At 46.6% G+C, this 22,403-nt stretch overlaps 1 protein-coding gene across 1 annotated transcript in view; it reads right to left on the minus strand.

Annotated features, from left to right (window-relative positions):
* LOC119174235 (RNA-binding protein Ro60) overlaps positions 1-22,403 on the minus strand; it is a 48,725-nt gene that overhangs the window by 14,726 nt on the left and 11,596 nt on the right. The window contains exons 2-5 of the mRNA XM_037425064.2: positions 19,556-19,887; positions 17,567-17,801; positions 4,417-4,649; positions 1,361-1,648 (exon numbers count right to left, since the gene is read on the minus strand). Of these exons, the coding sequence (XP_037280961.2) occupies positions 1,361-1,648; positions 4,417-4,649; positions 17,567-17,801; positions 19,556-19,876 (1,077 nt within the window). The 5' untranslated portion in view covers positions 19,877-19,887. The remainder of the gene's footprint in view (positions 1-1,360; positions 1,649-4,416; positions 4,650-17,566; positions 17,802-19,555; positions 19,888-22,403) is intronic.

Below are 22,403 nucleotides of genomic sequence, written 5' to 3' on the forward strand. Positions count from 1 at the left end.
GCACTCAATGGCAGAAGTCTGCTAGCGGGCGTCAGAAAAGCTAGGCCAGCATTGCAGAGCATACAACTGTCATGTGGTTAGTGCTTCAGGGGCACGGACACGCAGATACTGACGGGTGCACCCTGTTGGACCGGATGAAAGTGGGCCCCCACTCTTTATTAGACACAAACACATATAGCATGCAAGTAACAGGGGGCGCCACGCTCCAGTGGTGGCCTAATAGAAGGGCTGAACAGTGGCGACCTTTACAACAACAAAACACAGCTGCACTGCCACACACTAAGTTAACCAAACACATGTGGTACAGAACAGAGTGGCCAGAATAGGTTGACATGCAAAAGCACTAGCTTGAGGCTGTGGTATGATTAAAATAGTGGTGAATGTGGCTTTGCACTGAACATTTCTGGACCTTGACATGTATGCTCTCTCACAGATGTCATGGCGTAGCTTGCCTGTTGCATGCAATCCAATATACCAATAATAATGCAATTCTGGGCTGTTGCATGCCATGATATGGTTATGAGGCACACCATAGCGATAATCTTCAAACTAGTTCTCGTTACCAGGGGTTCCTAGGCATGCATTAAAATTTAGGTATATGGCTGTTCTTTCATTTCACCCCCACTAAAATGTGGTGGCGGTGGCTGGGAATCAAGCCCGCACCTTCGAACTTAGCCATGCCATAGCTTATTTGCTGTGATACCACAGCAGGTATTACCCCAAAGGGCTGTATGACCACACCAATGCTGTAGCTGCCATATTAATTATAAAGCTGACTAGGTTCATGCACTATGCAGGCAAGCCAAACTGCTTAGAGGCCATCACATTCAATGTCGGTGGTGTGGATTGAAAAAGAGATGGGCATAAACAATGTTGTCTGCTCGGCACTAACATGAGAAAAAAAAAGTAATAAGGAAGTTCAGCGGCTGTAATTTGTAACGTGCAAGACAAGGTAATTGGCAGTCTGTTGGTTACAGAATGGTTGCCCAATGTTGTCATCGTCAACAGCCTGTCTCGTGTCTTTTCCATTAAACCAGTCACATGCTTGCTGTAGCTACATTATCCCACTGAATTTTTTAATCTCATAGGCCCACCTAACTTTGTTTCCCACTACCACATGTGCCTTCTCTTGGAATCCAGTCTACTACTCCTAATAACCAGCTGTTGTCTCGCATTCTCGCAGCATGCCCTGTCTCTGCTCGTTTCAACTTCTTGCAACAATGCTAATATCGTACACAAGTGTTAACACCGACCCCCACTATCTTCTTGTTTCTTAATGTCACATCTATCCGGCTCACTCATAAATATTCTTGTTTACCCTCTGGGCGCAGCGCCGCACTTTTGACTCTGCGACACCCACCTTAAACGAGTGCTCGTGCAGTGCTGCTACAACATCATCCAGCTGGTGTGATGTCGAGCGGTGGTGGTGGTGATGGTGGTGTTTGGGACGCCCAGCCTCCAGGCTGCGCTTGAGGGCGTACGTCTCGAGAGGCCCCAGCTGGGGAGGGTTCTGCTCAGACGCAGATCGTAGACGCTCTCGCAACGCCCCCACCAGGGGACCTCTCACGAGCAGACCTCCCCTTGACAATCTTGGAACGTGTGCCACCAATTCATCCAAGGGCAAACGGCGCACCAGACACAGCCACACCTGATACAGGCAACGGAAAGTACAATGCAGTTTGCATTATTACAGAGATTGAAGAGAAACACTTAAGAAATATTCAAGTGCACTCAAACTTCCTCACAACAAAAAGGTACCTTACATGAAAAATAAGTTTTCTCTAAAAATTCGTTATAAAGGTATATTCTTAATTAAGGGGAAACGCTGGTCTTGAATTGAAAATTTTTGTTACTGGTGATACTGTGATGACATTAGGTGTGTATAAGTATTTACTTCTCCCCTTTCAAAAATATAATTATTTTTAATGCACACCAACTAGTTGTCAAATTATGAGAGCATAAGAGAAGTCTAATTGCGTAATTTCTTATGGGTCGTTAAGGTACTTTTCCTCAATATTTTCAAGTTCTGTTTGATATGCAACTGTAGCCAAAAACCTGCAATATGAAACTATACTATTTATATTGTCACTAAGATACATCGTCATATAAGAATTATCATTTGCATTGATGCTCCACAATTTCAAAACTTAATTAGCTCAGATTATTGTTCATAACATTTTATATGCCCCTCTTAGCCAAAAAAAAGTAGCATAGCTCCACAGCCCAGTTTCTTACGAGTTCAACAGTATAAAATTAAAAAAAAAATTGCTTCACAAAAACATGATGAAAAGTTTTGTAAGGCTGGTCAAGTTGACAAAAAATGTGAAGCTGAAAAAATTGAATATGAACTTTCGACATGCATTGCAAAATTTTCTATAAGGAACATTTACCATAAATTTTATACACATGTTCCCTATCTACAGTTGAACCCCGCTACAACGAAAAATTCACGGTTCCCCGTCAGCAGTCCATAGAAGTCAATGCATAAATATTGTCGCCACAATGAACACTTTTTCTTCTTCTGTCCCGCTTTAACGAAATTCCACGATGCGTTTCCCGGCTCAGATATTTATTGCTATACAGTAAACCGAATATTTAACATTTGAATGCATTTTCAGAACCTGAAATTACGTCGACGAAGTCTACAACATGCGAAGTCTAAAACATGCGATGAAGTTTAAAACAGCATCAATCCGAAGTATTTCGCTCGTTGAACTTAATCCCACGGTGTCGTCAGTAGACAGCATTGTTAAAGTTTCCGGTGGATCCAACGGGTCTGGCTGCGACTGCAACTAGCTGCCAAAGGGCACTTGTGGCCGGCGTCTTCTTGTTCCAATGGCATTTTAAATGGCTTCAAAAAGCTTGTCGCATCGATGGTTTTAGACGAGAGTCTCTAGGCATATTGATCGCGGTGAAAAAGTACAGGTGCAAAGCGAAAACACGGTGTGTCGGGAAACACACACGATTGCAAGAGCAGACACACACAAAAAGACAGCCAGGGCGGCGAACGTAACACAAAGAAAAAAAATGATGAGTCGGTTATCCCAGCCAATGACAGACTCTGAAGAACGCCACATGAGGGCCAATCGGCGATCTGGAAACGACCTTCAGAAAACCCGCAACAGCAGCCATTCCGCTTGAGTAACGCCAATTTAAGATGGCGCAAAATGTTCACAAAGAAAACAGTTTCAAATCCAGCCCAAGAAGGTGGGGCTCGGTCCACCGCAATGCACATGGGGCTTGCAGAAAGTTCAAACAAATTTCATCTTTTTGGGGACATTTCAGTGCGACCGGGGTGCATTGAAGGCCCATTTTATCGCGTTTCCCGACCGAATTCAGCATTAGCAATTTGACAGTAGGTGCTCAGAAGTACAAATGCCCTGAAAATAAGCTTTGCAGAAAATAGATTTCCTGACCATTTTTGACCGTTCTAAGACCGGTGTCCCCCCTTAACACTTTTATATATTGCAAGACTATTCTTCATTTACTTCATTATAACCAATATTTTGCTTTATCTGGGTTCGTTATATCAAGGTTTTAGTGTATTTTTTTGGAAAGAGCATGTGTGCTCTCTTTGCACATGAAGGTTACTTACTACAGAAAAAAAAAAAAAAACGAAAGAGGGCCAAGCTTTTAGATTGAGTTGATTTTCTTAATGGACGTCTGTCACATAAGAGGAAACCTCACGTACTATCATACTATTATGCTGGTGCACACTTCTTTCGCCTTTAATTTCGTCCTCTGCACTGTCCTGCTAGGCCAATTTGTCTGTCATGGACTCTATTAGCTTAGATGGGACAGATAATGAGCACAGGAAAAGAGAAAGAAGGAGATAGATGGAAAGAAAAGAAATAAAAATATACAGACAGGAAAGAGATACACAGAGAAAGACACAAAAAAAGGACAGAAAAAACAGATCAAGGCAAAAACAGAAACCAAGGGAGAGAAAGCAAAGAGAGAGAAAGAAAATAGGAAGTGAGAAATATGGAGAAAGAGAAGAAAAAAGAAAGAGTGACAGAGAAAAAAAAACAGAAACAAAAAAGATTTAGTCAAGCTGCTTTGTGCTGTGACTGCCAAGCGATACCCAATTGACCTGACCGATACCTGGCCAATACTCGTGATTTAAAATGCGATCACATGAAAAGTTCGTGCATTGGCGTGCAAATGCATATGAGCCTAGTCAAGCCAGAACCAGCCAAGTCCAGACCTCCTCTGCTTTGCCCCCCAGTCTAGTACGGCTCAGTGTAGGCGGCGCGAATTAGTTGGTTTTTGGGTTTTAGTGCATAAAGCTCCATGAATGTGCACCAGGATATTGAAGAAAAGAGCTACATTAAATAGAACATACTGCTTAGCATTCATTCAAGGTTTCAGTGCAACAGCACTGAAGATATTACGAAAGATGTTATGCATGCGTACCTCCCTGGAGCGCAGCAGGTGTGAGGGCACGTGCTCGAAGGCGAGCTGGTGCTCCTCCAAGAGGCGGGCGGCCACTTGCTCGTCCTTGGTGTGCCGCACCTCGTGCACCGCCTGAAGATAGGCCAGGGCCTCCCGAGCCTCCTCGACGCTGCCTCCTTCCGCTTCCTTCTCTTCCACCATCTTGGCGGCAGCTGGAAGGCCGCGCGCCAGGTAGCGGAGCACCACGGCAACACCTGCCGCCATGCAACGACAGAGAACATTGTGCAGATTGATATAAACGAATGTTTGAGCAAGTTGGTTCATACTTACGAAAGATAAAATAGTGCAAAAAAGACAGCACGGTATCCGTATGTCTTTCTGTGTGGCCATCAGTCTTTTGTTATTGAATATTTCTTATGCAGGTTCAATGTAGATAGGATAGTGGAAGTAGCCGAGAAGTTTCACAGATATCTGTACAGTAGCCAGTACAACCCTGACCACAATGTAAGAACTAGCAGCAACCCAGATGACAACCCACCAGTAATGAAGGAAGAAGTCCGGAAAGCTTCGAGGGGAATGCAAAGAAGCAAAGCTGCTGGTGAGAATCAGGTAACATCAGATCTGCTGAAAGACAGAGGATAGATTGTGTTAGAAAAACTGGCCACCTTGTTTACGAAGTGTCTCTTGATGGGACGGGGACCCGAATCTTGGAAGAATGCTAACATAATCTTAATCTGTAACAAATACAACCACAAGGGCTCGAAGAATTACGGGCCGATCAGCTTGCTCTCTGTAGTATACAAACTATATACACAAGGCTAATTGCTAACAGAATTAGGACAACATCAGAATTCAATTAACCAAAGGATCAAGCAGGATTTCATACAGGCTACTCAACAATTGAACACATTCGTACTGTGAAGAAGAAGATGGGCCTGCAGCAAGCAGCATCGCCAACGCCCGGCTCTCTCGGCTCGTGCTTTGGTTCGTTGCTGTGCCGATCGTTGGACGGTTCTTCACGCTGTCTCGTCGCTGTCTTTAACGGCTATTAAACCTCTTCACATTTGGTGGAAGGTGCTGTTAATCCCCGTTGCTACACCGTGGAGCTGCGAAGCCGCACGCTACCGCCTGTCATGACTGACAACGCCACTACATTGGTGCCTTCACCCCAGCTCAACTGCCCTGGCCATTCTAGGCTACGAGACCTGAAAGTCTTCAGCGGTGCGGATGGGACCGACGTCGAAGACTGGCTCGAGCACTACGAACTGGTGAGCGCCAACAATAAGTGGGATGAAACTGACAAGCTGGGCCACGTCATATTTTATCTCACTTGCGTCGCCGAATTGTGGTTTAACAACCACAAACACAACATCCCCACATGGAGCGTCTTCAAGACGTCATGTGCTGAAGTGTTCGGTCGGCCGGCTGTCCGCAAGCAGCGGGCAGAACAGCGCTTGCACGTCCGCTCTCAGCAGACTGGCGAGACCTTTACCAGCTATATTGAGGACGTCGTCGACCTTTGTCGACGTGCGAATGACACCATGCCCGAATCTGACAAAGTCAAACACATCCTGAAGGGCATCGACGACGGCGCATTTCAAGTGCTCTTGGCAAGAAATCCGAGCACAGTTTCTGAAGTTGTCAGCTTGTGTCAGAGCTATGACGAGTTAAGGGGGGACGCGGCTTTGGGATCGCAAAAAATGGCAAAAAAATCGATTTTTTGAAACTCAAGTTTTCAGTTTCTGGAACCCTTTTTCTATCTGGTTCCAAAATATCTACACTGAAAACCGCGCAGAAGTGTTTCGGAAAATTCGTTTCACCCACCTAGGTAGCAAAAATTTTTCTGGAAATGGCGAGAAAACGGCGATTTTCAAAAAATAATAGCTTCGGTATGCTTGGGCCGGGAGCCGGCTTCTTGGGCTCATCGGAAAGAGCATTTCTCCGTGTTTAACTTTCCCGCCTCAGCTGGCTCCTCCCTTTAACAACAAGCGAGCAAAAAGCAAATGTTTGAAGGTCGTTTTGAGGCCCTTGATTGGCCGTGGCCGCCATGTTGCCTCAGCTCGCCTCGCCATTGGCCCGATGTTCGCTCCGGGAGATCGTCGTCTGCTGCTTGTGCGTCGCGAGGACATGGCTCTCGAAAATCGCCACTTCGTGACGTGTTCACGGCTTGATAATCACTTAAGATATAACTACGCTTTAGTTACGAGCAGTAAGCGGATGCGCGATCAGGTTACTACGAGCGTCAGCGCGGTCTACGAGCGCCGCGCGTCATTGAAGTCGTCTTTAGCCCTAACTCCGCCGACTGCGGGCAGGAACGACGCGCTGGCGCATTCGTGGCGACGTGCTTCTTCGCAAGCAACGAAGCTGTAAGCGGCGGCACGATCTGATTACTACGAGTGGCCGCACCGGATGCACGATCAGATTACTACGAGCGGGCGCGCGGCAGTCTACGAGTGCGGCGCGTCATCGGAGTCGGCTTTAGGCCTAACTCCGCTGACAGCGAGACTGCGGGCAGGAACGACGCGCAAGCGCACTCTTGGTGACGTGCTTCTTCGCAAGGAATGTACCACATCACTCGCTAGCTCCTCTGTATATTGTACGGGCATTTTACGCATCGGCAGCGGACAACACAGTCAAGCTCGTCACCCCCCCCCCCCCCCCTCACTGCCAAGGATCGCTCGGAACAGCGGCTTCGCGCGTCGTCATTCGAAAATGCAATGCCAAGTGCAGTGCGTGCCGATTTTTTGTCTTCGTAGTTACACACTTCGCGCATCGTCATCGAACGCCGCCGGCAAGTGCATTACGCGCCAGCTGCACTGTCCACGCGGCCGCGCACCCCACGGTCATATGGAGCGCCGTCAGTAAGCTTTTGTGATGCGATTCAGACGTGCTTGGAGCCGTGCTTGATATCGCCACGAACGTCTATGAATGTTCCAAGGTTAATAAATTGCTGTAGATTAGAGTTTCCGCGACCGGCTGTATGATGATGCGTTTCACGGCTAGAGCGGCGAAAGAGCATGTGTGAATCAGGGGCACGAATTTTTATATGCCCGTTTCGTGTCATTAATTATGCTGCTGGAAATTCCCGTGCCACCAGTCTTCTGCCCATAACTTTGTTATTTAGAAAGAAGGCATAGGCCGTCATGGTGTGATCCATTTTTCTGATGCAATAAACTTCTCCCCAAATAAAAAAAAGTTCAGTGAATATTTGTAATCAAGTACTTAATTACGCTAATTACAACTTCAGCACAAAAAAAAGTATGTTTAATAATTTCAGTATATGGTTTTATTCAATTACAATCTTTTCTGTCATACCTATCACACCACTCCTTCATACAAAGAACTTGGTTTGAAATGCATACTTGTTCTTTGTAACTCATGAAATGGAGTAAATCATGAAAAGAAGTCAAATATCACAAGACAAACCTGAGATCACAATTTTTAGGTGTCTTAGAGACGTAAAGAAAAGTTGAAACTTTAAACGCAGCTTTCTCAATACTGTTTTTTTTTTTTTTTTGACATTATGCTTAGCCCCTCCACATGGTTCAATGAAGAAATAATTTGTTTCTCGTAAAGTATTCGTGGTATCGCTTCAAAATTTTTATGGAAGCACTGTGAGGTTATTCTTAGTGTCTGTGCCAATTTTCATCAATATCCAACGAGAAACAAAAAAGTTCATTGAAAAAAAGCCTGTCGAAAACTTCGACAGGCTTTTTCTCACAAGTGTGTTTTGGACATTGTGCATTGCTCGTGGAAAGAGTAGCACGAGAATGACTGGACCGATTTTGATTCTGTTTTTTTTTCCTGAATCCCTGAACACTGCTTGTGGGTACAGCAATCTTCAATTTCTGTTTTGTGGCCCTGTTATTTTTCTAGACGATGATTTGTCCGTGCCATTGTTTCTGACAATGTGTGTCGGCAGCCATGATGATCTCTAAAAAAAAACGAGAACTTATTAAAAAATTCCGAGAGTGTCATACCCTGTAGCTTTCTTTTGAGTAAAGATCAACATCATTCGCAGCTTCCTGGCATGTTTTGTTGCAGCGCTAGGCTTTCCACGAGCAGACCATGTAATTGGATGGTGTAGCATTAAGTAACTTGAAAACTACTGAAGCTATCATGATGAAACTGCATATTTCCCTATTCTAGACACTTATGAGTATGCATGCCAAATTTCATTGCTGTAGGTCAACAAATAAAAAAGTTTTTTTTCAAAGCCACCTCCCCCCTTAAAGAAGCAACGCACTCTGACTCGGCAGCTGCAACATAGTGGTGAGTCACTGTCCAGTTTTGACACCCTGCCTGACAATTCACCGTTGCTTCAGCAAGTTCGAGCCTTCGTCCGTGAGGAAGTCGCTTGCCAACTTTCCCTAATGCCCTTCACTCACGAGACCACCACCCGTCTACCTGCCCCGCTTCGCACTGCTATTTCGGAAGAGGTTGCCCAAGCTGTTCCTCTTGCGCACCACGAGCCGCCTCTATCCAGCCGTGTTCACTGCCAGCGTGTAGCGCAGCCGGTAGGCGCTCCTGTCGCCTATCTGCCAGCCGTGCAGCCTGTGGCCGCACCTTTAACGTATGCAGCGCAGCCTGTGGCTCCTCCTGTCGCCTGTTCGCAAGAGATGCAGCCTGTAGCAGTGCCGTTCACATATGCAGACGCTGTTCGTAGGCTTTCGCAACCACCCTACACCTCGCGCTCACAGCCCACACACCCGGCTGCTTATACTGCACCTTGGGCGGCACCACCAGTCGCCAATCCTTGGAGGACGCCCGATAACCGACCGATATGCTACACCTGCTTCACTCTCGGACACGTTGCCCGCTACTGCCGCCGTCGACCTCAGACGTTCGGCGACTGTATCCGATCGTCGCGACCCGGCAGCCAACCCTTCGCGCCATGCGGGCCGGCCTCGTAACCTCGCTATGCCCCTCCCAACGACCCCGACTTCGCGACGCCGCGCTTACCCTCTCCTCGTCGGCGATCGCCCTCTGCCATGCATCGCCGGCCTAGACCTTCTGACCAGGAAAACTAAGCACCGCAGTTCAAGAGGCAAGAACTGCTCCATTTTCGAACTGTCTAAGCCTTCACCCCTTTCCTGCTAACGTGGTCGCAGTAACTGTCGAAGGTTATCGTACTTTCGCCCTTGTGGACACCGGCGCCGCTGTTTCTGTTATTGCCGCTAATGTCTGCCGTGTATTACGTAAAGTCACGACGCCGCTTTCTGGACTGTCACTCCACACCGCAAGTGCACAGCAAGTAACGCCTCTCGCAGCCTGCACTGCAAGAGTGCCCATCAAAGGGATTGTTTACATTGTGAAGTTTATTGTCCTCGCTGTCTGTAAGCATGACATCATCCTCGGATGGGACTTCCTATCCCGCCATTATGCCGTCATCGACTGCGCACGCGCTGAAGTTGAGTTTTCACCCTTTTGTGATGTCCCCTTACTTGACGCTCTTCATCAGCCGCCGAAGTTGTTCGTGCAAGAAGATACCGATATTCCACCTGAAAATTTCGCACTTGTTCCAGTTTCATGCAACGCCTACACAGACGCTACAGTCTTTTTTATGCCTTCCGATATCTTCACGAGTCGTCGAGCTCTGCCGCTGCCTTTCGCAACGATTGACCTTGCCGCCGGAAGAAGCAATATGTTCATACTTAACCCGCTTTTCACACCTGTCACTTTGCTTGCGGGGGAATGTCTCGGCCGCGTGCAAGATCTCGACCCTTCGTCTTTGGTTGATGTCCCGGATGACAACTGCCACCACCCAAAATCACTGTCGGCCCTCGAAGAGTCGTCCAAGGATACGTTTTCCAGCGCCATCCCCGACACCCTCAGTCCCACCGAACATGCCGACCTGCTTGATCTTCTGCATGAGTTCCGGAATTCTTTCGATGTGTCGCAACCTCAACTAGGCCGCACGTCGCAAGTCAAGCATCATGTTGACACCGGCCTACACCAGCCACTCCGTCAAAGACCATACCGTGTCTCCACTGAAGAGCGTCGCGTCATCAACGATCAAGTCGAAGATATGCTTCGTAGAGACGTCATTCGACCATCTCACAGTCCCTGGGCGTCTCCTGTCGTCCTGGTGCGTAAGAAAGACGGATCTATCCGATTTTGCGTGGACTATCGTCGTTTGAATAAGATAACCCGCAAGGACGTATATCCTTTGCCGCGCATTGATGACGCCATTGACACCCTTCACGGAGCGGAATTTTTCTCTTCGCTAGATTTGCGGTCTGGCTACTGGCAAGTTCCAACGGCTGAAGCCGATCGCCAAAAAACTGCATTTATAACACCTGACGGACTATATGAGTTTAACGTCATGCACTTTGGGCTTTGTAACGCGCCCGCCACGTTTGAACGACTTATGGATAATACGCTACGTGGCCTCAAGTGGAATATATGCCTCTGCTACCTCGACGATGTCGTGGTTTTCTCGCACGACTTTCCTACGCACCTCTTTCGCCTCAGGCACGTTTTGACTTGTCTGACCAACGCTGGCCTGCAGCTTAACCTGAAAAAATGGCGCTTCGCTGCACGCGAGCTTGTCATCCTTGGCCACATCGTGTCGAAGCACGGCGTATTGCCTGACCCAGCAAAACTTCGAGCAGTCCCAGAATTTCCCAAACCAACGACCATGAAGGAACTTCGCAGTTTTGTAGGCCTATGCTCTTATTTCCGACGCTTTATTCGCAATTTTGCATCCAAAATGTCACCATTAACCCAGCTTCTTCGCGGTGACGTGACCCTCTCCTCCTGGTCCCCTGCATGTGACGTTGCCTTCACTACTCTGCGCCGTCTGCTCTCCTCCCCATCCATTCTTCGCCACTTCGACCCGACGGCTCCTACCGAAGTGCACACTGACGCCAGCGGCGTCGGGCTAGGCGCTGTCCTCGCTCAACGAAAGCCTGGCTATTCAGGATACGTTGTAGCCTGAGTAACCGCACTCTGACGAAAGCCGAAACTAATTACAGCGTGACAGAAAGAGTGTTTGGCTTTGGTGTGGGCGCTTGGAAAGTTCCGGCCGTATTTATACGGCCGCCCGTTCGATCTAGTAACTGATCACCACGTGCTTTGCTGGCTCTTCACGCTGAAAAACCCTTCTGGCCGCCTTGCGCGATGGGCACTCCGCATCTAGGAGTATGACATTCGCGTCGTATACCGCTGCGGACGCAAACACTCTGACGCTGACGCCCTGTCCCGCTCACCTTTGCCACTAGATCCGACGTGCAGAAACACGTGCCCCCAGACCTTGTCATCGTTAAAATTTGACTCAATTGCCACTGAACAACGTCGTGACCCGTGGATCGCATCTCTTCTCGAATATCTATCCGGTACGCCCAACTTTCCGGTATCTCGATCCCTCCGACGTCAAGCTTTCCATTTTGCCATCCGCGATCAACTACTTCATCGACGCAACTACGCTCCTGATGGCCGCCGGTGGCTACTGGTCATTCCACCAATTTACGATCGCAGGTATGCGCCTCTCTTCACGACGATCCACAATGTGGCCACGCCGGGGTGTTCAAAACATATGAACGCCTTCGTCATCGCTATTACTGGCGCGGCATGTACAATTTTGTATGCAAATTTGTGCAGTGCTGTCCTGACTGCCAGCGACGCAAATCAACACCGCTACGTGTGACTGGCCAATTGCAGCCACTTCCGTGCCCTGCCAAGCGATTTGATCGCGTTGACGTTGACCTCTACGGCCCCCTTCCATTGACACCAGATGGCAATCGCTGGATTATAGTGGCGGTCGACCATCTAACACGCTACGCCGAAACAGCCGCTTTGCCGAGCGCTACCGCTCAGGATGTGGTCTCTTTCATTTTACGTCGTTTTATCCTTCGACATGGTGCACCTCGAGAGCTCCTTAGTGACAGAGGCCGCGCATTCTTATCCGAGGTCGTCAGAACTATGCTGTCGGAATGCCACGTCATTCATCGGAAAACGACAGCATACCACCCGCAGACTAATAAGCTAACGGAACGGTTTAACCGCACGCTGGGAGATATGCTCTCAATGTACGTGGCATCTGATCATAGCAACTGGGACCGTGTTCTCCCATACGTCACATTCGCATATAATACTGCAATACAAACAACCACGGGATTTTCACCTTTCTTTCTTCTTTATGGACGTGACCCTTCCCATACAATTGATACTCTACTGCCTTACCGTCCTGATGCTTCCAAATGTCCACCTATCTCCGATGCTGCTCGACAAGCCGAAGAGTGCCGCCAGCTCGCCCGTGCGTTCACCTCGGACGAGCAGCAACGCCAGAAAGAAAACCGTTGCACCTCTCTTCCGGATCCCAGCTATGTCCCAGGGTCTCTCGTGTGGCTTGCTATCACATACCAAATTCCCGGACTCTCATCAAAACTTGTCCCCCGGTACGAGGGGCCTTACACCGTTTTAGAGAAAACCTCTCCAGTTAATTACCTAATTGAGCCAGTTTCCCGATCGAATGACATGCGCCGGCGTGCACGTGACATCGTCAATGTTTCCTGCCTAAAACCGTATCATGAGCCTCTCCCTGAAACTTCTTAGGTCGCCAGGATGGCTCCTTTTTCAGCCGGGGCGATTGTGAAGAAGAAGATGGGCCTGCAGCAAGCAGCATCGCCAACGCCCGGCTCTCTCGGCTTGTGCTTCAGTTCGTTGCTGTGCCGGTCGCTGGACGGTTTTTCACGCTGTCTCTTCGCTGTCTTTAACGGCTATTAAACCTTTTCGCAGTACTATCAATCACGTGATATAGAAATGGTCAGAATACACCCAAGCACTATACAAAGCCTTCATAGATTACCAGAAGGCATTTGATTCAGTAGAGATGTCAGCAGTCATGCAGACACTGCGGAATCAAGGCATGGACGAAGCATCGAACCATATATAAACATCCTGGAAGAAATCTACAGAGGATCAAGTGCCACCATAGTGCTCCATAAAGAAAGTGACCGAATACCAATAGAAAGGGTGTAAAGCAAGAAGGATACGATTTCCCCAGAGCTATTTACAGCTTGCTTACAGGAGGTTTTCAGAGGCCTAGAATGGAAGAGTTAAAGATAAGAGTTAATGGAGATACCTTAGTAACCTGCAATTCGCCGATGACATTGCATTGCTGAGTAACTCAGGGTTGATTGATTGATTTGTGGGGTTTAACGTCCCAAAACGACCAGGGCTCCGGAAATTTCGACCACTTGGGGTTCTTTAACGTGCACCCAAATCTGAGCACACGAGCCTACAACATTTCCGGCTCATCCGGAAATGTAGCCGCCGCGGCCGGGATTCAATCCCGCGACCTGCAGGTCAGCAGCCGAGTACCTTAGCCACTAGACCACCGAGGCAGGGCTGAGTAACTCAGGAGACGAGTTGCAACTTATAGTTATTAAATTAGAGAAGGTGATCAGGAACATAGGTTGTAAAGTTAATCCGTAGAAAATGAAAGTAAGGTATAACAACCTCAGAGAAGAACAGCGCTTCAAGATAGCTAGCAGTGCACCTGAAGTTGTAAAAAAGTACGCCCACTTAGGGCAGGTAGTAACTGTGGATCCAAACTACGACACTGCAGCAACTAGAAGAATAAGAATGGGTGGAGCATATTCAGCAAGCATTCTGAAATCATGACTGGTAGGTTATTATTATTCCTTAAGAAGAAGGTATATAACAGCTGCATCACGCCGGTACCTAAAAAGCGGAAACCTGGAAGCCTACAAAGAGTGCCCAGCCTAAATTGAAGACGACAAAGGAAGCAATGAAAAATGAAATGACAGGGGTAATCTTAAAGGGAAACTGAAGAGATTTTAGAATTCAATCAAACATTGTGTTTAGGAAGGACCAACATTATTGTTGACGATGTCATAATTGTTTTCGCGGTTGTAGCAGCAGGAGCTTTAGAACAGGCGAATTTAAAGCTTGTCTTGCTCCGCCCCAGCGAGCGTGCTGAAAGTGTGGGCGTGAAAACATACGTCATCTTCGTTTCCTCTGGCTCGGAGCAAGTGCTCTTTTTTATCTTCAACCACGGCCTCCGGCGTGACTAAACCATGACGCGCCGTTGCGGGAACTAATTGAAGAAGCCACACTTCAGCAGTGCTGCTGTTGCAGATGACACGGCAAACCAAGAATGACATCATCGTGTTCACTCGGCATTTCAAGAAGCCCGGCGGCCACAGTCACTGTTATTTTACCAGAAAGTGCTACTGGCGTTCACTTTTGAGAACTCTCACAAAGCTTTTTTGAAATTAGCAGGGATCAAACCGTCCTTACTTGCTCCTAAGCCTTTTTTTTTTAAATGCTTCAGCTTCCTTTTAGAAGACAAGAAGAGATCAGAGTGGGTCAGGGAACAAACTGGGGTTAAGGATATCATAGTTGAAATCAAGAAGAGGAAATGGACATGGACCGGGCACGTAGTGCATAGGCAGGATAACCAGTGAACTGACTGGATTCCCAGACAAGGCAAGCGGGTGAGGGGGAGACAAAGTTAGGTGGGCAGATGAGATTAGGAGGTTTGCGGGTATAAAGTGGCAGCAGCAAGCACAGGACAGAGTTGGCTGGCAGAATATGGAGAGGCCTCTGTTATGCAGTGGGTGTAGTCATGCTGATGACGATGATTATGCTGATTCATGTTCTCTAACTGCCCCAGGGGGGAGGGCGGGCAATGAAGAGTACTGAAGTGAAAGAGGGGTGATACCAGGGCTGCTGTCTTGTAGCAATGCCTTTTCCTATGCTAAGGTCCCATCAAGCTTTTCGATCTTCTTTAAGGGTAATTACATAAATGGTCCAACTACATCATTAATAGCATGAGCCAGCCACGAGTTGTGGATATGACTAGCATATCTCTGGGCTGAAGACATTGCAAGATAGTGGCTGAGCTTAGTTCAGAACTGTACAAGGATGGTAAAGCTGCCACATTGTAAACAGTCAATCATATTCAGCATGCAAATGTTCAAGAACGGTTACTGAAAAACACAAAGCTAGCGCTACATTTAGACAAGCATGTGGATTACTTGGGGTTCTCTTGATATGCTCCTAATGCAGATTAGGTAAGTAAGGCTATTTTAACTTCGATACATCAGAATAAGGTTACCACCACTGGGAAGTGAACCCAAAACTTGGCACTGATTGGTGTAACACCACAACCACTGAGGTACATGTTACAAATTGTGCGAGTGCTAGCAGCAAGGGTCAGTTTTCCGCACAAAGGCAAATAATTTCTGTGGAGCTCTGCATATTCAAAAAGGACAGATTCCTCCACTCAAAAGCGTCGTCTACTCGTTTTTACACAAGATTTAATTGAGAGGATGCCAAGCGGTTTCCCTTTACAGCTTCATGCTATTTTTTGGTAGATAATACTGTTTGTTTTTATACTCCCATTGCACATGTAGAGTTGTAGTCCTTTCTGGATGTACCTGAGCTACCAGAATTAATGGCACTGTCGGCCTCCCCCATGTTCTAAAAGTTCATTATTCCGCATATCTCCGATTACTGTATTTAGTCGCATAATCCTCGCACTTCTTTTTGCAGAAGACCAATGAAAAGTTGGGGGGTGCGAAAATTACACAACAAAACTTTCCACAAGTACGTACAGAGCAAAAAAGAAAATGAAGTCGTCGCGCATTGGTACTTCTATGCCAGCAACTAACTGCAAGCTTTAAGAAGGACTAATTAACACTTACCTTAACAATAAAACCACAGGTTCAATGCAAGGCAAGATTTATTTGAGACAGAAAAGCTGCAAGCATACAGTTGAGAATTAGAATATACATACACGATGCTTGTGGACGTTGCGGCTGTAGCGTAAGTGTTCGTCACTCAACGGGAGCCCGCAAAAGGTCAGCGTATGACATCAACTTCCATCTCATAGCCTTCTAACATAGAGAGAGTCGTCCGCAGTCGCCTTTTAACAAAATAAAGTTTATCATCTATCCCAGTCTTAGGCTACAGAAGACCCAACGCAACATGGTGGCTTCCAGCTGCTCGTGCTGCTGTCGCCAGTAGCAAACACAAAACTGATCAACTTTGAAGTGCCTACCAACAGCCCTGTTGCCACTGTTTGGTGCATGATCAATCACTTTCAACTTGAAGGCAGCCGTGTAGCTTCCATATCGCCCCATAACACAACCACAGAACGGACACAACACACAATATACGCCGCAATGTACACTTGCCACTGACTTGGCTTGGATTGAGGCTTCGTGCGTTGATAGTACATATGATACTTAAGAGATGGTGCCAAACTGTAGTACGCTATCATCATCAGTGATTGGAAGGATGAGATGACATTACTGCTTCAATTTTCAGGGGTGCAATAATTACCCAGGGGAAAAGAAATCATACTTTTGTTGGGCAATGTGGAGGTGCAAGAATTGTGCGAGAGCAAGGATTACGCGAGTAAATACGGTATTTCCCTTTCTTAAATACTATATTTGCACTTCTACATCTTTAGGTTAACTGAGCTGGCTTTGAATGTAAAGCAGCCTCAAATAACGCAAACATTGCTGGACTAAACCTTAAAGAAAATGCTGTCTCATCTAAAATGCGGAGTTTCACTCACGTCTGCATCAGACTCACTATGAAATTTGCAGATACAGGTAGGTATGGGAGTAATTTAACAAGTTCAATACATTGAACATCGAGCATGCAACTGATACAGTGGAGTGAAGTGAGCCCCAGGTTACCAAACCAGAAGGCAATCCACTAACAAAGTCGTGGCTTGTGGGCGCCGATTACCTGTCTTATTGCTGGTAAAAAGGCAACTAAACACTGCTCTCTAGAATACGAGTGTACCAGTAGTGTAAACTTCCATGTTTCCCAGGGTGTTGCCTGGCTCAATGCAGAAAAAAAGAAGAGCTCTTCATCAAAATTACACCCCAGTACTGCTAAGAGACTTTTGGGGTACATGTTACTGCTGCCATACTACATTGAATCTGTTGGGTGTTAACACTTCCTATTCTGTGTTCACGTCTTCCTGGTTCCAGCTTATTTACTTCTGTTTTTTAGTTAACCTGCTTCAGACATACTTCTGTTGGAGCCTAGTTGGTGATGATGTCTACTCGAGACAAGCCGCCTTTCATTAGAAATTGTCATTGTCGTAACACTGCTCTGCGAAAACTTTACAAACAGGCCCGGGAAGGTGTCGCAAGGTGACCAGAGAGAAAAGCCCACTGCGTACCTGGCCGGTGCTGTGGTGGCCTGACGTGCGCAAGCCTCAGTAGATCGGCGTGCGTCCACCGGTGTCGCCTCACCACACGCGTTGTCTGCGCCGCAAGCTGCCGGGCTCCGCTACCCTCAGTGGCCGTGTACCACCGGGCCACGGCTCGCCGGTGGGCACGGCCCCAGCCTGTCCCCTCGCTCACCTCCTCCAGATAGCGGGTGACAGCAAAAAGCTGCGCAGGGCACTTGCAAATCTGTGGGATGGTCAAACAGGCTGTCAGCGACCAGCATAGGCACATCATTACATATCATCATCATAATCAGCCTGGATATGCTCAATGCAGAGCAAAAGATCTCTACAATGTTTCGCCAATTAACCTGGCCCTGTGCTTGCTGCAGTCACATTACCCCTGCAACCTTCTAAATCTCACCTGCCAACCTAACTTGCTGCCTCCCCCTCTCATTCTTAACTTCTTTTGAAATCCAATGCGTTACTCCTAAAGAGCAGTAGTTACCTTGCCTTTGTGCCACATGCCCTGGCCATAAGCATCATTTTCTTGATTCTTAGGATTTGCTACACCTGCAGGGTCATATCGCCGCACAGTGACATACACGGTAAGTAGCAGTACACATACAGGCTAAGTAACAAACGCACAACTATGGCCTTTGTGGCTCCAGTGCTGTCCGTGATCTCGCTCCAGTGGCAGGTGATGTCTATTAGCCAGCACTAAATTCGATGTTCAGTTCTACACTTCTCAGTGCATTGTAAGAAAAAAAGGAGTGTTCGGGGAGCAGTTCTGCTACACAACAATCGTCATCTGACTTGCCCACATTTCCTTTCTAGAAAACTTGGCGCTGGCCACTTTCTTGTCGGGCATGCTATGTCACACTGATAATGCGCGCACCGTTCACCACCGCGAACTGCCGGAACAGGAGTGATAGTGCGAGGAAAGTACTAGAAGTAGATGACTATTGTTGTGTAACAGAAACACTCCCCAAATACTTCATTTTTTTTTTGTAGAGTTTGGTCATAATATCCAATGGAACTTCCTACAAACATCCCAAGCTTTACCATTGCCGATGTTTGCAATACATTTTGGCGATCTGGGAGGGCTCTATTGATGAGTGTTCAATAGTTCACCATTGGTATTAGCATCTGGATGCACATTATTCCTTGTGCCCCGGTTCTATGACTCTGGACTAACAAAATGTGAATGCGCATTGACTGCAATGATGGCAGAGCCAAGATAAAACTTATCTTGTTGTATTGCTTCTGTAGAGTGTACCACAGTAACATACAATATTAGTGCAACAAAGCATTACCAGCGATAACGCCACAAAAGTAGACCAAATTATTTCTGAAACTGCAGTCTCATTATATGAGGCCAAACATAGCAAGTATCAGTGTGCATTGACATTCTGGGAATCAAAAGCCTATTATTTTACACAAGCTTCATTAGCATGTGCTTACCGCAGCTAGGATTGATACCATGGTCAACGTGAAGGCAAATGAGCTGTGGCTTTGCTGGTTAAATCTACGCCCTTGAGTTACATATCATGCTCTATGCATATTTTTAACTCTTTTTGTTCACTATAATACCTGCCATTTTCCGTTCACTTGCTTCGGTTTTGCGCTCTACCTAGGACAGCTCGAAACTAGAGGAATAATATTTGCATTTCTGAATAGCAAGTCTTGAATACACAGTCAAAATTGATAATGTTCGCTTAGTTTTTTTATTTCTATAACATTTGCACAACCATATGATTAGCACTGAAAACTACGTTTTTTATTGTTTCTTATTTTAATTACAACTACACTGGGCGCTCGCTCCTTCAACTTTTGCAATGAACAGGCAATAAAGTCTATTTTAATTTCGTATTTTATCAAAAGGTCTGCTTTCCTTACAACATAAAAGAAGTGCTGCAAGCCCCCCTCTAATTACCTTAAAGTTATCATGCCAGTGTGACTAGCTCAACATTCATTTTCTACTGAGCAGAGCACACTTACCTGTGGAAAGGCGGTGTAAGCAGCTGCCTTGGTTGGCCGGTGGTCCGAGGCCGCACAGAGCGCCAGTGCATACGCTATGGCTTCTGGGCACGTCGCCTGCCGGGAAGAGTTCTCATCAGTGTTGTCGACCAGTCGGAGGATCTCTTGCAACACCACCGGGGCCATCGTCCCCTCAACCAATGCGTGCAGTGTCGGTGCAGACTCGCTCGAAAACTTGGCGCCGGCTGCCCCCACCCCTCCGGCTTGGTAGCGACTGCCCTCTAGGCCCGTTCGCAGGAAGCGCCGTAGCCGGACCAGGCTGTCGTCATCCCTACCACCCATTGTGAGAAGACCTGCACATGATAGTGATAGACTGAACCCAAGTTGATCGTTTCTGATGAAAGCTGTGTGGTTGGTCTGTATGGTAATCAATTTTTGTAGTGTAAGCTACACTGGCCAAGGTTGTGCAGATTGAGAGTGTGCTTCACACGCCCGAGGAGCAGTGACGTCACGCGGTGCACAGCTGGTGCACCGGAGAAGACCTAGAAGCTCCTGGAGTGACTTGTCACTAGTGGGTTGGCGCTGGAGTCGTGTGAGCGCGCTCGCTAGTATAAGAACAGAGCGAACAAAAAACTATCCTCACCATGAACTGGCATACGCTCTTTGTCATCTTCTGCTTCTTTCACAAAACAGGTGTGCTGAATTGTAAGCAATGAGGTGCCAGTAACTCTGACGGACAAGGGAACGAGTACACAGGGAGGGAGAGAAACAGTAAAAAGAAAGAAAGAAAGGGAACAAAGACATACAAGGATAGAAGGATGCAGACAGAACTGGACAGAGAAAGATACAGAAAAGAAGAGACACAAAGAGGTAGAAGAATGACAGACAAAGAACAAAAAAGGAAGCAATAAATAGACAGAAAAGAAAAAGAAATGGATACAGATAGAGATGGAAATAAATACTGACAAAACAGAGATAGCTAGACCGAGGCAAAAGTGGAAAAAAAAAAAGAAACAAGGCAGGCCACCCAACTCTGTATTTCCTTGAGACTTGGCAATCACCAAAGCAAAGCTAAAGATTGGCGACAGACACTACAATGAATGATGAACTATTTGTTGACTGCTACTCATTTTACAGAATGTGGCACACAATATATTCAGTGAAACTTGGTATCACGTTCAATTAAGTGGGCATGTGCATTAAAGGGACACTATAGTGAAACCAGAACAGGTACTCGGCTCTCATCGAGGAAACCAGCCTTAGCCTTGACGCATTGAATGATAATCTGACGAGTATCATTACGGAGTGTGCAGTGAAAGTTGGAGGTACGGTGTCTAGACGGGACAATGGCAAGCTGTCCGAGGAGACAAAGAACCTCATTAAAAAGCGTCAAAGCATGAAAGTCTCTAGTACAACAAACAAAATAGAACTGGCAAAGCTTTCTAAGTTGATTAATAAGCGTAAGGTATCCAATGTAAGAAGGTATAACATGGAGAGAATTGAACACGCTCTGAAAAATGGACGAAGCGTCAAAGCAGTGAAGAGGAAACTTGGGATAGGCAGAAATCGAATGTATGCACTAAGGGACAAAGAAGTCAAAATAACTACCAATATGGATAGGATAGTTAAAATAGCGGAGGAGTTTTACAGAGACCTGTACAGTAGCCGGGACAACCCCGACCTTAATACTATAAGAACTAGCAGTAACCAAGATGACACCCCACCAGTAATGATAGAAGTCAGAAAAGCCTTGGAGAGCATGCAAAGAGGTAAACCTGCTGGTGAGGACAAGGTAGCATCGGATCTGCTGAAAGATGGAGGACAGATTGTGTTAGAAAAACTAGCCACCCTGTTTCTGAGGTGCCTCCTGACGGGAAGAGTACCAGAGTCTTGGAAGAACACCAACATCATCTTAATACATAAGAAAGGAGATGAAAAGGACTTGAAGAATTACAGGCTGATCAGCTTGCTCTCCACAGTACACAAGCTATTTACAAAGATAATTGCTAGCAGAGTTGAGAAAACATTAGAATTTAATCAACCAAAGGAATAAGCAGGATTTCGAACAGGCTACTCGGCAATCGACCACATTCATACTATCAATCAGGTAATAGAGAAATGCTCAGAATATAGCCAACCACTATACATAGCTTTCATAGATTACGAAAAGGCGTTTGATTCAGTAGAAATATCAGCAGTCATGCAGACCCTGCGGAATCAGGGCGTCGATGAAGTTATATATAAACATTCTGGAAGAAATCTACAGGGGATCAGCTGCTACCATATTGCTTCATAAAGAAAGCAACAGAATACTAATCAAGAAGGGTGTAAGGCAGGGAGATACAATATCGCCAATGCTATTTACCACGTGCTTACAGGAGGTTTTCAGAGGCCTAGAATGGGAACAGTTAAGCATAAGAGTTAATGGAGAGTGCCTCAGTAACCTGCGCTTCGCCGATGACATTGCATTGCTGAGTAACTCAGGGGACGAATTGCTGCTTATGGTTACGGAGTTAGACAAGGAGAGCAGAAAGGTGGGTCTTAAAATTAATCTGCAGAAAACGAAAGTAATGTACAACAACCTCAAAAGAGAGCAGCGCTTCGAGATAGGTAATAGTGCACGTCAAGCTGTAAAAGACTATGTCAACTTAGGGCAGGTGATAACCGCAGAGTCGAACCACGAGATTGAAGTAACTAGAAGAATAAGAATGGGGTGGAGCACATTTGTCAAGCCCTCTCAAATTATGACAGGTAGATTACCACTATCCCTCAAGAGGAAGGTATATCACAGCTGTATCTTGCTGGTACTTAGCTACGGAGCAGAAACCTGGAGACTTACAAAAAAGGTTCAGCTTAAATTGAGGACGAT

This window comes from Rhipicephalus microplus, chromosome 5 (genome assembly GCF_043290135.1).
Source record: "Rhipicephalus microplus isolate Deutch F79 chromosome 5, USDA_Rmic, whole genome shotgun sequence".
Lineage (NCBI taxonomy): Eukaryota > Metazoa > Arthropoda > Arachnida > Ixodida > Ixodidae > Rhipicephalus > Rhipicephalus microplus.